This window comes from Cavia porcellus, unplaced genomic scaffold, assembly GCF_034190915.1.
Source record: "Cavia porcellus strain 051 isolate PalLab524CR breed Dunkin Hartley unplaced genomic scaffold, mCavPor4.1 scaffold_1, whole genome shotgun sequence".
NCBI lineage: Eukaryota > Metazoa > Chordata > Mammalia > Rodentia > Caviidae > Cavia > Cavia porcellus.
In genome coordinates, this window is record NW_026947484.1 from 237098143 (window position 1) to 237114427 (window position 16285).

The following is a 16285-nucleotide window of genomic DNA, read 5'->3' on the forward strand; positions in this document are numbered from 1 at the left end:
CCTCCTCTTAGTGAGGGAGTTCACCAAGCCAAAAATCTGGGGAGCTGGCAGGGGCGTGGGGGGGTGGGGATTGGGAGAAGATGGGGAGGCGGTGTGGAGACAGAGCTTCCCTGGGATTTGGCAGGGCCCCAAAGCCAGATCCTTCCCTTGGAGTTGAACCTAGCTGCCCAGCCTTGAACTCCGCATCTGAGCCCCCCTCCCCGGGACTGTGCAGAGGCTTAGCTGCACCTCCGTGCAGCCAGCAGCCGGCTGTCCATCTGTTAACGCGCTGGCCAGATCGAGGCCTGGTGGCACAGGAGTGACCCAGAAGTAGGTATAATCCTCTCTTCTAAATGTGCTTAATACCATCGATAATCTTGTCACATAAATCTCCTGGTTAGCAGTGAGCTGCAGCTATCACCGCGAGACTCCAAGAATCTCTCAGTAACAGATCCTACCTCCTGTCACCCATCTCCTTTCTGATACGGCTTCAGCTGCCATGTTGCCGAGTGAGTGTTTGGGAGAAGCTCCCTGACCTTTGCGGGCTGTTTCCTGGAGTAGCCCTCCGGGCCCTGTGACCCTCCCTTTCCCCCGTCCTTTCCCTATCTCTGCCGAGGACCTGCTCTGCTTCTCTGCACGCCTGAACCCCTCAGGTGGCCGTTTTGGGGTCTGGTACCCTGGTCCACATCTGCTGCTTCATTTCCATGTTTTTTGAAGACTTTCTAGACCAAGAGCTGTTCCCTGCGACTTTCTCTGACCACTGTTGATCCCAGAGGCCTCTGTGTTCCGAGTGTGTCCAAGGAGGGCTTCTCCAGCAGAGCCAGCCTGGGGTACGGTGTAGCCCCACACTGCAGGGACACTCAAGTTCCAGCCTTCCTCTGAAGAAATTAAACTCAAGTCCTTCGATCACTCCAGCACGTCAGTGACCAGAATGCACGCAGGGCAGAGCCAGGACTTTCCACGTGCAAATCTCCTGGCGCCACCTCTTCCCTGTGTTCTAAGCCCCCACCTAGGGGGCAAATCAGGAAAAGAGGTGCCTTTCCCCAAGGGTGTGGTGCACAGTTAATGAATAAATGCCTTGTGAGAGGCACTGACGCCTGCCCGCCTGCCCTGGGACAGCGCTGGCCTGCCACCAACAGCTGGGTAAACAAGCGGGCTGGATCTAATCCCGTGCCCAGCCTCCCGGGGGCAGGAGGAGAGCGTGGTGGGCCTGGGCGGCCGGCTGGAGCCTGTGGGATTGGCTTCTGAATAGGTCCCTAAGCCCTGGCTGGCATTTGGGGACAGTCTCCTGGGGTGGTGCAGGTATACAAGGCCTTCCGCCCGCAGGGAGCCCATTGCGGTCACAGGACCAGGTCCTTCTGCCCACGAGGACCAGTCTGAGTCAGGGAGGTGATGAGCCGGTGGGTCTGCCACAGTTTTCTCCTTTGTGTTCCAGTGAAACAGAGGGACAGAAAAGGCAGCAGAACGGATTTTCTTTGACCACTAAGAAGAGGGAGTGGTCCGTGCTGAAACTTTCATCTGGTATTTTGATTTCTAAAGCTCTTTGGGGTCCACCAAGGGCCTTCTACGAGGGGACTCATCAGCAGCACTCGCTCCCTCTTTCCCCCTCTGGTGAAGCAGGGCCCGCTTAGGGGAAGCCTTGGTCTGACCTCTGCATGGCTGGACGCAGCCCCCTTGCATTCCTGGGCTGCTGCTTTAGCTGACATTTCAGGGTTCTCCACCTGGCAGCCCACTTGTCCTAGGAAGCAGGTGGGCGTCATCAGGAAGTTCGTGGACACTGTCCTGCACGGGACAGATGCATGACAACGTGTCACTTCCACACAGCAGAGGGGATGGAGGCCAGCTTCCTGGGATGAGCCCCCAGGGGCCTCTCGAGAGACACAGGCAGGGACGTTTTCACAAGGTGCCTTAGTGTCCTAGGGTTACTGGAACGAATAGTCACACACTAGCTGGCTTAAAGGACAGAAGCTTGTTCTCTCGTAGTTTGGGGCCCAGAAGTCCAAAGCCCAAAGGCCCTGGGGGAGGATCTTCTTTGGGACCTCTGGTGGCCCAGGGTACAGCCCTTGGCTTGTCACAGCACTGGTGCTGTCTCTGCCTCTGCCTCTGCCTCTGTCTTCACATGGCCTCTCCTGTGGGTTCCTCTTTTCTCTTATAAGGACTGTCTTTAGATGTGGGTCCCACCCGATTCGGGACAGTCTCATCTTGAGAACCCTACCGTAACTGTGTCGGCCTACACCGTGTTTACAAACAGGGTTATTTTTAGAGATCCCAAGTGGACATTCTTTGGGGAGGGGGGTACTAGTTAACCTACCAAATGGAGACTGATCCAGAAGCAAAGCCCTGGGAAGCCACAGGTTCCTCAGAAGTGGGCTCTACTAAAATAGAGACCACAATCCTCGCTGGAAGAATGGAGGGAGTCTGAGATCTCAGGATGCTCCAGGTGAGTCAAGGGCAGGGTTGGAACACAGATCATCCAGTTGTGTCTTAGATCATCCAGTTGTGTCGTCAGCCTACAATCCTGGTGATTGGTATTTTGGGGTCCCCTGCGGGCTAGATGTCCCAGAAGGCTGACAAAGCTGTTCTGACCCTCTGGGCCCCAGGTACTGTCACCCTAAACTTGCAGGGACCTTATCCTTCCAACTCCTGGCTCATTGCTGGCACTCAAAAATGTTAAATAACAATAATAATAATAACACATCTGCGTGTGACACTTTAATAGCCGATCTGTCATTTTTCCACTTTATTTCTGGGATCTTAAGAATGGTGCCCTTCCTGCACAAAACATCAGGGTGCATTTATATTAAAAAATGAAACTAATTAAAATGTTTGAAAACCATAAACCACCCCACCGTAAAACAGCAGCAACCCCGCTTTTCTAGTCTAAAAAGGATTTTTCTTTCTCATTTTGTGGCCTGCACTGATGCACCAAGTCCTGGAACAGGAGGCCACGGGAGGCTGGGCTGCCTTGAGCTCCAGCGCGGGCACCGGAGGGCTGTGAGGAGAGCGGAACTCGAGTGGAGAAGTCCTGGAGATGGTAGGGCTCAGGCCACTTTCTGGGCTTCAAGGGCTGCTCCCCGGAGGGGAGCACAGTGTGGGTGATACACGGGCTGGGATGACGATGGTGAGAGGGACAGGGGAGGGTCCTGGGTGCCAGCAGCTTCTGCTGGCACAGCTGGGTGGATGGTGGACCTTTTCCTAGCACTAGCTGTGCGGGTGTGGAGGGTACAGAGCTTGGCTCTGGCTATTTTACCCTGGCAGATCTAAAGACAGACACTGGGGGGTGGGGGTGCAGGGGGGGGGGGAAGAACCGGGAGCTAGAGACAGGCTTTGGAAGAAAAAATCTGAGTTCAAATCCTATTTCCTACCACTTACAAGCCGCAGTGTTGAGTAAGTTACCCAGGCTTCCTGAGACTCAGTTTCCTCCTTTGTAAATAGACTCATCTAGAGAAGTTGTTGTGAGAACTTGGCCAAAACGCGTGATCCTCTCTGGAAATGATTTTAGAAACAAAAGTAACAACAACAAAACAGATATAACCACAACTACCCATAAACAGAATGTGGGTTGGAGCCCAGGACCATCTGGAGCCCGGGTTCTAGATCTGAAACAGTGTTAGAGAGTGGAGGATTCCACATTTCACGGGAGGGCAGCAATAGCTTTGCAAAACACCTCACATGGGGATTCCTTTAATCAGTGAGGAGCGACATGCATTGCAATACGTATTTAATTCATCTGTGGCAACTGACTATTACCACCGTGATGCCCCACAAAGGATGAGAGAGGACGGCTCTGAAAAGAGACCACACCACTGTGGAAAAGCGGAATACAGTTTTCAAAAGTGCACTGCTATTCTTCAGGAAAGCAAGTGGATTTCCATGACTACAACTTCTACCCACAATTCAATTTGATAATTCAACACATATGTACAGAGTGAGTACAGGGAAGCAGGAGCTGCTAGCGATTCAAAGCTTGGGCAGACAAGGTTTTGGTCTCAAGGACCTGCATTCTGGGGGAGACAAACAAATACAGGGGGAGGTTGTGATCACAGCAGCCACAGGCCAGGCTTACAGACTACGTCCTGGATACCAGACGAGCTGCAGGCAGCCCACAGGATTAGCTGGCTTCCCGCCCTCACGACCCAGTGAAGCAGACAGCACGATTACCCTGTCTTTTAGAAGAGGGGCTAAGGCACCGAGAGACCTCCTTAAGATCATACAGCTAGAAAGGAAGAGGCAGGATTCGCACTTGGGTCACCTGATTAGTCAGAGACCCTAATACCACCACTGTGCTGGCGAAGAGGTGTGTTAGAGATGCCTGGTGTGCCCCTGGCATCCTGCCTCAGGTAGATGGCTATGCTGGATTCACCAACTGATGGTGAAGAAAGCTCTTTGCCCTGTCTCTCAACCGTCCCAGCCGCCTCCTCTCCTTTGTCACCCTCAGGCCTAGCACCAGGCTGAAGCTGAATGGGAAATCCTGGCACGAACACCCCTGAATGACAAGGAGATCTCTGCAGTCCCCGAAGTTGGCAATGGTTTGGGGACCATCTCTTCAGTCCCTGCAGTCCCTAGACAGGCTGGGACAGACATCAGTGTTCTGACAGTCACGGTCAGGGTAGGACAAGAGGTCTCTTGCTTTGCCCAGACCTGCAGGCAGGCAGATCCTTGGGAGCCTGCGTCCCAGTTCTCCTTTCTGATTTTTCTGGGTGGGGCATGGACCTCCCATGCTCCACAACAGGCTCTTGGCTTTGATAATAAAGAACGGAAGCTGGCTCCTGTTTATACAGCAATACTGGGGTCTGAGCCAAAGGGAGGAGCACGGTGGGAAGCCATGTGCAGCTTCCAGCCCAGAGCATTTGGGGTCACGATGGCCAGCCAGCAAGCATCACCAGGAGAACACCTGCAGGTGCTGGTGCTTGACCTGACCGTGGGCAGGGCGTGCTGGCCCTTGGGTCTTTGCCACCAAGGATGCCAGAGGTGAGCGTGAACAGCATGGAAAGGGCTGCTGACTTTCCGGCCTCTGTAAACCAAGTTCACAGAGTTTTAGGGTCATGAAGTAGGGGGATACAGGATATCTGGACGGGGAAGATTACAAAAACAAAAACAAAAACAAAAACCCACCAAACCCTGCATATACAGTGTTGGGTGAAACAGTTACCAGTCTCTGCTGGGAGGAAGTGTCTCAGGAAGTTCTTAGGCTCCTTCCCTGTGACTGTATCAGGTCAGCAGGGCTGTCGGCCTGGCCAGGGCACCGAGGAGAGCTCAGAAATGATAATCCCAAATTCCAAGCACCAGTTTCATCCTCAATTATTTATAAGAAACATGATGTGGTGCAATGTAATCTAATTCATAACGCCTTTTTAATGCCTTTATAACACAACATTCACAATATTCCCTTCTAATCTCAGCAGATGACAAGTTGCCACTATTGAATGCCCGTTAATATGAATTATGGGTACAATAGAATTTGCCCAATATCATCTCTTCAGCCTAATATTTCGAGGGAATAAAAAATCACACCCTCAGCATATTCCTGATGAGAGAGACAGGTGGTGCCGGGAGCCCGTCCCACTGCAGGGAGGGGTTCCCAGCAGGGCCGTGGGCAGGATTTCAGAGCCTGGAAGGTGAGGTTTTCCTCCTCTGAGGCCGTCTTTGCAGACTCATATGGCCGGTCAAGGCCGGGGCCATTTCTATGCAGAGCTGGGGATCCTGTACCTCCACACCTCCACGGCCTCCTGAAGAGCCCAGAGTCTCACAGCTGGAGGGCCCTGTGCTGGGAGTGTAAGCTTGGCTGTCACGCAAGAGGCTCACGGTCCTCTGGCGGCCGTGAGCACCGAGTGGGTTAATAGGCAAAAGCACCCAGGGCTGCGGCTAGCTCCCAGCCAACACTTAGGAAAAACTTGTGATGATTGACAGTGACAATGCTCGTGGCAAAGCCCAGACACATCTCAGACACCTGCCCAGGGAGCTGGATGGCTTCTTGGGTGGTCACAGAGAGCACAGTGTGCCCAAGTGTCTGAGGGGCCGCAGTTCTGGCTGCAGTGCACTGTCAGGACTGATGGGACTTGCACCCCCGTGGCACACAGGACAGCCTGGGCCTCTCCTTCTACCTAGCACCCCGGGGTGTACAGACACTAGTCAGAGACCTCACCCTGGATGGCTCTGATGCCATCCAATGCTCTGCCAGAACCTCCAGCTCCCAGGCCTGGCTGCCTGTACCCTGGGCTGCACAGCTGTGAGGCTGGGCCTCCTCAGGGACACCAGAAAGGCTCCCCCAGTCCCGGCCACTCGCCTGCCCGCTCCTCAGGACTCTTCCCTGCATTCCAGGCAAGCACATGCAGGCTGCAGGGGGCACTCACATCGGATTGGCTTCTACCGTGACTGGCAATGCCATTACTTGGAGTAGAGCAAATTTCTTTGTGCTCCAGATCTCCTCTCTCTCTGTCTCTCTCTTCCTCCCTTCCCTTCTCTCTCCCTCTTTCCCTTCCTTTCTTTGTTTGAGATGGGTCTTGTTACTTTTCCCAAGCTGATCTTGAACTCTTGGGCTCAAGCAACCCCCCTGCCACCATTGTTGGAAACTTCTCCATTACGCCAATTCTCCCTGAATTTCTATCCAGATATTACTTGTCTCTCTTTCCACAGCGGGGCATGTACCTTTTACTGATATATTTTCATCTGTGGTAGAATATAGAGAGCATATAAATTTGCCATTTTCACCATTTTTAAGCACACAAATCAGCAGCATTCATTTTAGTGTCAGGCCCAGGCAACGATCAATACTATTTCCAAAACTTGTTGATCGCCACAAACAGAAACTCTACCCAGTAAGCAATAACTTCCCACCCCCACTCGGGGCTCTGAATAATCAGGGCACCAATGTGCACAGAGAACAAGTGCCTGGCTGTGTCCCTCCCACATCACAAAGCCTGGGAGGTGGCATTTCTGCAAGCGGCTGATTGCTGAGAGAAGCCAGTCTCCTCGGGAACCCAAGTGCTCTGTCTGAGGCCGCTCAGAGGTGTGCGGATGGGTCTCTATCCCCATCTCTAACCCAGCAGGCCTAGCAGCCTCTCAGACACAGCCTCTCCTTTTCTATTCCAGGAAGACTCTTCCCCTTGTGGCCAGGGAGCTGGAGACAAAAGCCATAACCACAGGGACTGTTTCTTTCCTTTTCTTTCTGGTCCTCCAACTCAGGATGCAAGGTAGCCAGAGGTGGGCAGGGCTGCTGGGACCCTGGCGAGCAATGGTTCTGCTATACTCACAGCCCAGCCCGGGCTGGAATCCACTTGGGATGACTGGGATGCCCAAGAGAGCCATTCCCGGGAGCTAAGCGGATCCAAGCTCACCCTGTTCTCCCTGTGGACAGCGATCATGTGGACTGTACTTTGGGACAGCACTTGGGCAAAGCAGCAGGACAGCAGCTTCCAAACTGGAGCAGCCAGCCCGGTGTCAGATCTTGGAGTAACACGAGTATCCGTCAGACAGAGCCAGGCTCGGTGGTCTCTCAGCGGTCTGCACCCGTGCGGTGTCTGCAGCACCCTGTGAGAGTTTCCTGCTGAGAACTGCAGCTAGACTGCCTGGGGTGTGTTTGGGCCTGATGGGGGCTTAGCTGGCCTCGTCTCTCAGGAAACAGAGCTGATCTGTGACCCTTTGAGAACAAAGGAGGACAGGAGAAGTGGACATGGGGACAGCAGACTTAACACGAGACACTGAGCCTCAGGGGCAGGTGAGCCTTTTCCTGGAAAAGAAAAGAAAAGCCCACAGGAGCACTTCCCTTCAGGCAGCCAGCAGTCTACAGAGAGGGAGGCGGGCGCCTTGTGCCCAGGTTGTGGGTACCAGCAGGCACCTTGCTTCCCGCCTGGCTCCGTGGTGCAGGAGGTTACACTGCATTCACCCAGGAAGCAGAGGAGAGGAGGATGGAAAGACAGACTCTAGCTCCTCTCATTGGAGCGATGTGCAGCCGCAGACTGAGCACAAACGCTGTCCTGTCCACACGCTCTCCTTATTCCTCAGGGATCTTTAGCTGCCGGAGAAAAATGAGGTTTCTGGATGATGCGTTCCAGAGAAGTAAATGTGCAAAAGCAAATTATCATTAAAGTACTAGCCGGACTGCAGCCTCAGCGGCTCATGGATTTCTCCTCACGGTTTCATTTTGGGCAGCGAATGGCCTGTTGAAACTGACTGCTAACCTGCTAACTGAAACCAGCTCCTCTTTAGGTGTGTGCTTCACGAGGGAGGGCTCTGGCCAGTTTGGTCATCCGTATGAGGCCAGTGAGTGAGGCAGGGAAGGGCCAGTCTGGGAGGAGGACATTTCCTTGCTGAAACTGAATGAACTGTGTGAGCACACCAGGCGAGGTGCTCAAAACTTGTGTGTTTACTCACCCGGTTATTTTTAGCATTACAGAAGGCTCCCTTCTAAACAAATGGGTTAGGTTCTAAAAAGTTCATTTGTAATCCGGCTGTTTAGATTTTCGGATGTTTAGATTTTTGGAACATATTTTCCCTATAGAAAACAATGTTACAAATGGTAATGAGACTTCTAGGTTAGTTGTCCAAAGCCTATTTAACCCATAATGTAGCTAAAATACTGTCCTTTTGCAATGGGGAAAAAAAATTATTGCCACATGAGTAATTAAATGAAAGAAGGAAAACCATTACAGCCGAATAAGTAGAGTTATGCTGATCTTGAATGATACTGTTTGCAGAAAACTAATTTAATTTAAGAAGAGGCCTTTTTGGGAACTGCATGGGATTTATCCCATGAGGGAACAAGAGGCATCGGACATTGGAATCCGTGGCTTCTGAGTATCTGTGTCACTCCACTGGCTCCATTTCTTGACTTCAGACTCCTCAGAAAGTCTTCCCATCAAAATTTATGCTCCCATGTGGATTCTCACAGAGAGAAATTCACTGGTCAAAGCCCACAGAGGGATCTCCTGGGGGACACCTTGGTTCTAAACAGCTGGCCAGCAACTACCTTCGTGTAGGTCCTGGGGACACGGGTGCCCCATCTCTCCAACTTCAGGGCAGTGGTAGGATCTTCAGGACTGGAGGCTGAGTCCTGGCTTGCAGTGGGACTGGGAGGTGAATTCACTTGCAAGGTCCCTGGGCAGCTGCTTGTGCACTGGAATACGTGTAACACCAGGGTGTGTAAATCCTAAGGGCCCACACTGATTCCTTACACCAGGCAGTGTGGCCGGGGCATCTGGTCGACCCTGTCTTTCCTGCCGGGGCCAGAGCTCAAAGAGGAACAACTCCGTCTCAGCGACTGAGTGTGACACGCTGTATCTTGTGCTATCTACATGATCGTGATTCTCATATCCTTAGATGAATGCCCTTTCACAACTGTGACATTCTAGCATATTCCATCAACGGGCAGGGTCTCCACATGCTTAAATTTTGCACGATTTCTCTTATAATCTGAGAAATTTTATAATTCTGAGAAACCCAGACTACAAATAAAGAGCAAAATGAAAGGTAACAGGAAGTGGGGAGACAGATCTTTCTCGAGTAGGAAAGGAATCAAGAGATGGAGCAGGGGGAAAGCGGGGAGGGGAAGAGGAAGAAAAAGGGAATTAAAATGTGTGTGTGCCGGTATGGACTCCACCCAAGGAATGTAAATACTCTGCAGACGTGGACTAAGACAGCAAGAGAGCACGAAAAGAGAGGTGGGCTCTTTGCTGGTTCTCTAAAGCCTGAAATCTAGACTGGCTTTTCTGCTTGCTTCAGCCAATGGAATTTGAGCAAAAATGCCTCAGGCTGAGGTGGGAGAAGCATCCAGGGGCCGTGGCCTTGTCCCATCCTGCGTAAGAACCCCGAGTCACCACGTGAAGAGCCTGAGCCAGCCAAATGGAGGGTGCCACGTCACACAGGGGCCCCAGCACCTCCGCCAAGTGTCAGCCAACCACACGTGTGCCAGTGACACCACTCCCAATGGACTGAATCGCCAGCAAGCCCAAGACTGACCACAGACAAGTAAGAGAGTGGGCCAAGACCAGCAGTGACCAGCTGACCCACAGGAGCATGGCGGCTTAGGCCCCAGAGTTTGGCTGGCTCCAGCCCAGGAGGTCTCCTGATGTCTTTATCTCGTCATCCTCAGTTGCCTTTGTCCAGACCACGACTTATCTTACATGTGCCAAAATACATAAACATCTCTCTTCTTTTCTCTACCTTGATCAGAAATTGAACTTTGAGCCACTCAGATCTACTCTCCCCAAACGGTAGGCCTTTGAAATGGGTGCTTTGGAAATGTGACATTTTCCAATTCTGTACCCACTTTGTGACTGACAGATGGGTTTGCAGTCAATGAAGATACAATCCAAACTGTAACTATGACTTCAACTGCAGGCAAAAGCCATTAGCTCGGTACTAACGTGTGCGAGTTCTCTCACAGTGCTTTATCCGGGGCTGATAATTTATCACCGGGGAAATCACAAATACTTGTTCATGGAGCAAGCCACAGTCTTTTGGATAAAATCACTTGCAGGCTGGAAATTCACGACGAAAGGAATGTGAGTCATTTCCCAACCAAGCTCCCTCAGCAGCCTTTGATTTTTAATGTGAACACAGCAGGAATGGGAGGTGCATGCAAAGCTCCTTTAGCTATTCATGGACCCCAGAACCACGCAGGGACCCCAGCATGGGCTGCCTCATCGGTCATTCACACAATCCCCACAGAGGTCCCAGATCATGGCCCCATGGGTGGGTGGAAGCCAGCATGCACAGGGAAGGCATCATCTTCATGATAACAGACATCCACGCTGACAGCCCAAAGGCTCACAAATGCCAAGCCCCTGGCGCACGTTTGGTTCTCTACACGTGGAGTCTGTGGTTTCCCTGCCTTTCTCAGCTCACCCCGGGCCTCTGACACAGGTTATGTTGCACACATCACAGCCAGACTTATTTTCAAGGGCTTAGCTTGGAGGGATGGTGGGAATGTTTCAGCCTGAACGCTCCTGGGCACGAGGACACAGAGCCCTAGTACATTTCACAGGCATCCGAGAGGACTCTGCAGAGCCCATTCTTTCAGGAATGAAATCGTATTTTATGAAGCTGTCCCTTTCCTGTTTCATCTGTCAAGCAGGTTTGTTGAGAATAATTTAAATTTCATGCAGCAGCAAGTGCAGGGCACCGGTGCCTCCCGTCCACACCCCACACAGGCTGGCAGTGAAGTTGCACCTCTGTCCCGCAGGGCAGCCTTCCCGAGGGGTCCAGACAGCCGGTGGGCGCCTGGGATGGAGTGCTGGCCCCTCTCCTCAGCCTCAAGCCCTGCCCTTCGGGGAGGGACAGGACAGACAGCTTGGGGAGCCTCTTTAGCACAGCAACACCAGCCAGAGGGCTGGTTTCCCCTCAGTGGACAGGTCCTTGGATAAGCTCAATCTCTTGCTTAACTTTTTCTTTCTTTCTTTCTTTTCCTTCTATTTTTTTCTTCCTTCCTTCTCTCTCTCTTTTTCATTAGTAGTGGGGATTAAATCCAGGGTCTTTACGCTGAGCTACATCCCCAATCTTTTAATTTTGAGACAAGGTCTTGCTAAGCTGCTACATTGCCCAGGCTGGGCTCAACCTTGCCATCCTCCTGCCTCAGTCTCCCAGATTGCACCAATTATAGATATGCAACAACATCTCACCTGGCTACTTTAATTCTTAAAAAAAATTTAAGTTTGAGTGCTTACCAAGTGGCAGGTATGGTTTTAGATTTTTCTGCACATATTAAGTAACCCTTCCAAGGAGGATACATTGTTATTCCCATTTTAGAGGCTGAGAAACTGAGGTTGGATTCTTAAGTGGCAGAGCTAGGGTTCAGTCCCAGTTCTGTCTGACTGAAGAGCTTAAAAGCTCTCACCAGTCATGCAGATGACCAAACCTTTGGTTTAACTTTCCCTCCTGTACCATGAGAGATAAATGTGCCCATTTTCTGGCCTGAAATTTGGAGTTTGCAGTCATCCGAGTGGATGAGAGACAGCGAAGTTATCATAATTACGCTGCAATCATGGTTGCCATGGTGAAGACACGCAGCCTGGGGCGGAGAGAGCTGGCCTGGCTCCTTCTGGCTCTCTCCAGGTGGCCTTGGAGAGTAGGGCAGCTACACTTGCTTGGCACCTTGCTGTTCTTGCCTGCAGAATTAGGCTTTAGGTGCATGTGTTACTCTGCTCTTCTTGCTCTGGGAATTCCTGTCCTGGGGAGCGACATGGGCATGCACAGGGCTGGGAGGGTGAGCTGAGAGGCCCTCAGTGACTCAGTGGCCGGGGAGCCTGGGTCTGTCCCGTTGGCCTTTCATCAAAAGCATCGAGAAATCTTCAGGCCACAGTCACATAAGTGATGAAATGAAATTAACTCAGGCCTGAGAGTGACAGTGACCGAAAGAATGGTCATCGCCTTGCTGACCAGAGGCCAGCAGCCTCTGGAAGCACAGCCAGGCCTCCCCTTTCAGGGAGCCGTGATTCTCAGCCCTACTAGGAACAGGCCCGTGCCCTGGAAATGAGCCAGTGACCAGCAGGATGGGACTGGCAACGTCCCTGAGCCTGTGACATTTCTCCTGGCCCACACCTCATTGAGTGGGGACACCAGGGCCCGACATCACCAACACCTGTGCCCGGGCAGCTTCTCTGGGCACCTGCCCTGAGTCCCTCAGAGTGGTTCTGGCCCATGCGGGGCACTGAAGCCTTTGCCACGGACACTAGGCTTGCCCCTTCCTGTGGCCTCCAATGCCCCACTGCAGAGGAACACCTCGCTCTGGCCCAGTTTCTACCTGGCAGCTTCCTAGCCGTTCCCTCTAGCGTGGCATCTCCCTCTGAGTCCTGCAGGTCTTTCCTCTGGGAAGAGGGCCTTGCGGCTGCCAAAGGCTTCTAATCCCTTTCCCTGGCTGCCTGGTTGCCCAGTGTGTGGGTCTAGCTTCACTTCGGGGCCAGTGAGCCACCCTCTCCTTACCCCTCTTCTTCGGGCTTCCTCCTTGAGGTCGCCTTGAGTCCGAGGGACTTTCCCTGCATACACAGGGCCAGCTCCTGTTTCTCAGGTGAATCCAGCCTTATCATCTGTCCTCACTGTGGGATGGCCTTGTCCCGTGAGCTGCGCCTGGTGATGGTGGCAGCCGGGTGACCTCAGCACCTAGAGAGGACTCACATCTGCCGAGTCCCGTTCTGTCCTGGGCACTGCACTCACACAACCACACACCGCGGGTGGGCCGCTGCTCCTGTTTACAGAATCGAGGTCCAGCGAGGTTGGGTGGCATGTCCAGCTCACTCAGCAAGCATGCAGTTGACTGAAATGAAAAGCCAGTCTATTGCCAAGTCTGGTTTTACCCTCCTCGCTCAGCCACCTCTGTCAGGCACAGAAGAAATCTCTGGGTCACCTGGTCACTCCAACCCAGCTGCAGGTTCATGATACACTGGCCTGTGAGCCCCGGAGGGTAGGAGTCAGCCCTTGGCTGCTTATTGAGCAGCAAGGTTGACCAGGGAAGCCGTGACGCCTGTGCCCGGGCCTCTCCCTGTGGGGTGTTGCACCGGTCAGACACACGGTGTAGGAGCTGGGCTTCTGGAGGTGCCATGGCCTACATGGAGCGGCCACTGCTGCCCTCCTTCCCTGAGCTCCCGGTGCCCTCGGGCACTCCCAGGACCCAGGTCTCATCAGGCGCAAACCAGCCCTGGGGGCGTGAAGTGGGGCCGTGCAGGAGAAGGAATCTGCCTCCTCCCGGTCCGGTCCCGTGCCTGGGGCTGGCTGTCCCCACCGGCCTGAACTTTCGCCCTCTCGGCCCCTCCTGGCCGCTGGACTCGGCCTTTGCTCAGCTGTTGTTTTCTGTCTGTGGCTGGTTCCTTCCTCCCATGCAGCTGTGGTCTGGGCCCCATCCAGGCAGGAATGCTGACTATTGAGCTGCTCTGGAGCAAATCAGAAGCCATGTGACACAGCCAGGGTGTCCTGCAAAGAGCCATCAGCACTGACCCTCGCCTGGCAGAGTCCCAAGCAAGCCAGCCTCCCAGCGTACCCGACACCATCTCCGAACAGGCATCCGTTCTAGGGGCAGAACCATTAAGTGGGCCTTCGGGGTCCAGGCTGCCTCCCACCTGGAGCCCTGGATGTCGGCTCCCGAGTTGCCAATCCCAGGTGGCCAACAACTGGCTTTGCAGAGTGCCTGCCAGATGTGATCACGGGGCCAGCGGCTGGCTCTGCCGGGCGGAGGTCGCCCATTCAGAGCAGGCGGGGGTGGGGGCCCAGGGAAGGAATGTTTTTTGCTAGCCCGGGGGTGGGGGGGCAGCGTGCCCAAATAATCCTTCATCTTCTCTCCTGCCCGACATTCCTTTCCTTCCTGCCTCAGTGGGGAGGGTGTTTTCATAACAGGAAAATAAAATCAATAAGGCACTGCACCAAGATGCCAGTGTGCTGCGGCGGTCTCCAGTAGCTCCATTGTCTCGGGCCTCCGCCGGGCTCTGCAGCCCGCAGCACTCTCTCTTATTAAGGGGAAGCGGGGCTCAGGGGGTCTGGAGGTCTTGGAAACAAAGGCACAGCACACCTGGAGCACCGCCGTGCCACTCACAATGGCCGGCCCGGGGCTTCCCGCCTTTAATTTCTCCTGCAACTTTTATGAAAGCTGGGGGGAAAAAAGGCCACACACACACACACACACACACACACACACACACACACAGGCACGTGCACACACGGGCACAGGCCCTGAGAGGGCTGTTGGGAAGCGACGCTGAATGGCTAGCAGAGGCAGAGAGGGCGGATGGATGAATGGGCTTCCTGCCTGGGCCCCACCGTCCCCCTTTAGGCTCTGAGCAGCAAGGACGAGGGGCCCGGCTCAGCCCGAAGCAGGGCAACGCGCCTGGTGACACTCATGGCCAAGTTCTGTGTAGCACATAGATTGCTTTCTGCCACCATTCCTGAGGCTGGCGCTGGCTCTTCCAGGAAAAACAGACCAACCAGGAGCGAGAGGCCCTGAGGCCAGCACCGGGTGGCCAGACCCTGCGAGAGCTCCAGTGACCTTGTGTCTGGGGTCCTCCGCAGTAGGGCGGTGCAGTAACAGGCTGCTCCCTCTCCAGGCTTGGGGGGCTCAGGGCCGACCTCAGGCATGCAAATCCACAGTCTGGCGGCGTGAATGTCCAGGGTGGGTGGTGACCCTGGGCAGCTCTCCCTGTGGGTCAGTGTCTGCTTATGAACCCCCGTCACTGAGGAGCTGGCTGAGCCCCGGTTCTCCTGTTTAGGGAACCTTACTGCCAATCTGGATTTTGTGGTTATTTTACCCGTTCATTAGCCTTTAATCAGTATAGCACAGGGCAACAAGCACCTGCTTCCCTCCCTGTAAGTGGCTCCCAAGAAACTTCTCAGGAAATAAGCCAGAAGAGGTCCTCAGAAACAATTTGCAGACTCCTGCAGGGAGGCCACAGCCCTGGGGAACTCAGACTCTTGAGGCCTGTGGTGCCGGCCTAATCCCTCTGTGTGGCTTCTTCCCAGACAGGATGCCGGGTCTTACCTTGGTGGTGACCGCAGAGGCGGAGCTGGCCACAAGGCTGGTGATGGCCTCGCTGCTACCTGTGGTGCAGGGAGTGGGGGCTGTGGCTGGCGTGGGCAGCCGGGAGGGCACCACAGGCAGTGGCAGGAGGCCAGGCCGGGCACTGAGGCTGCTGGCTGTGCTGGCGCCGGCTCCTGAAGTGACACTGCAGATGCTGGTGGTCCCATGGGTCCCGTTGACGCTCCACTCGCGGCGGTCCCAGCCTACCCGGTAATCTCTTTCGAAGCGGCTGTGGTGCCGGGACATCTCCGTGGGCCGCGGTGGCTTCTCACAGGGAAACAGAGCCCGGACCTGCCGGCACAGAGTGAAGAGGAGGGCGGTTTAGACAAAGGGGAGCCCCTCTCGGACGCGGGTGGCAGCCTCAACCGGCAGCGTCCACCCAGCCCCTCCTCTGAACTCACACATGGCTTCCCATGGTTAGCTCAGCTCAGATCTGCAGCAAGCCCAGAGAGCCAGCATCATCCCAGGCCCCACTTCACTGACGAGGAAGAAACCGCCTCTCCAGGGTCAGATGGTCAGGTGGCAGGCAAGATTTGAACCCAGGTGCCTTGCTGCAATCTCACGGCTCCTTATAGACTCTGGGAGGCGTCAAGGCACGACAACCCCAACTGTGGACAAGGGAGCTCACCGAGAATAAGTCGCCCCTGGCATCCGGGAGCTAACAGTAAGCAGAGGTCAAGGTGCTCAAGTGTCACTCCCTGGCTCACTGATTCTGCGAGGCGTTTTCCCGCACAGCCACGGCCTGCGACTCAGTCCTTCCCCAGGAGCCCGTGGGGCTGGCCTCGGCTCACCAGACCACCCATGAGGCGT

The 16285-nt window shown here is 54.2% G+C and overlaps 1 protein-coding gene and 2 long non-coding RNA genes across 4 annotated transcripts in view; 2 read left to right on the plus strand and 1 right to left on the minus strand.

Annotated features, from left to right (window-relative positions):
• The window catches only part of Klhl29 (kelch like family member 29), a 260001-nt gene that overhangs the window by 102011 nt on the left and 141705 nt on the right, over window positions 1-16285 (minus strand). For both annotated transcript variants that reach the window (XM_063231845.1, XM_013155913.3), the window contains one exon: window positions 15437-15766. In XM_063231845.1, the coding sequence (XP_063087915.1) occupies window positions 15437-15721 (285 nt within the window). In that variant the 5' untranslated portion in view covers window positions 15722-15766. The remainder of the gene's footprint in view (window positions 1-15436; window positions 15767-16285) is intronic.
• Window positions 81-8586, plus strand: LOC134471810 (uncharacterized). The gene is made up of 3 exons (XR_010041486.1): window positions 81-2419; window positions 2910-3013; window positions 7072-8586. It is a non-coding gene; the product is annotated as an uncharacterized LOC134471810 (long non-coding RNA).
• Window positions 3293-4745, plus strand: LOC134471814 (uncharacterized). The gene is made up of 2 exons (XR_010041491.1): window positions 3293-3907; window positions 4418-4745. It is a non-coding gene; the product is annotated as an uncharacterized LOC134471814 (long non-coding RNA).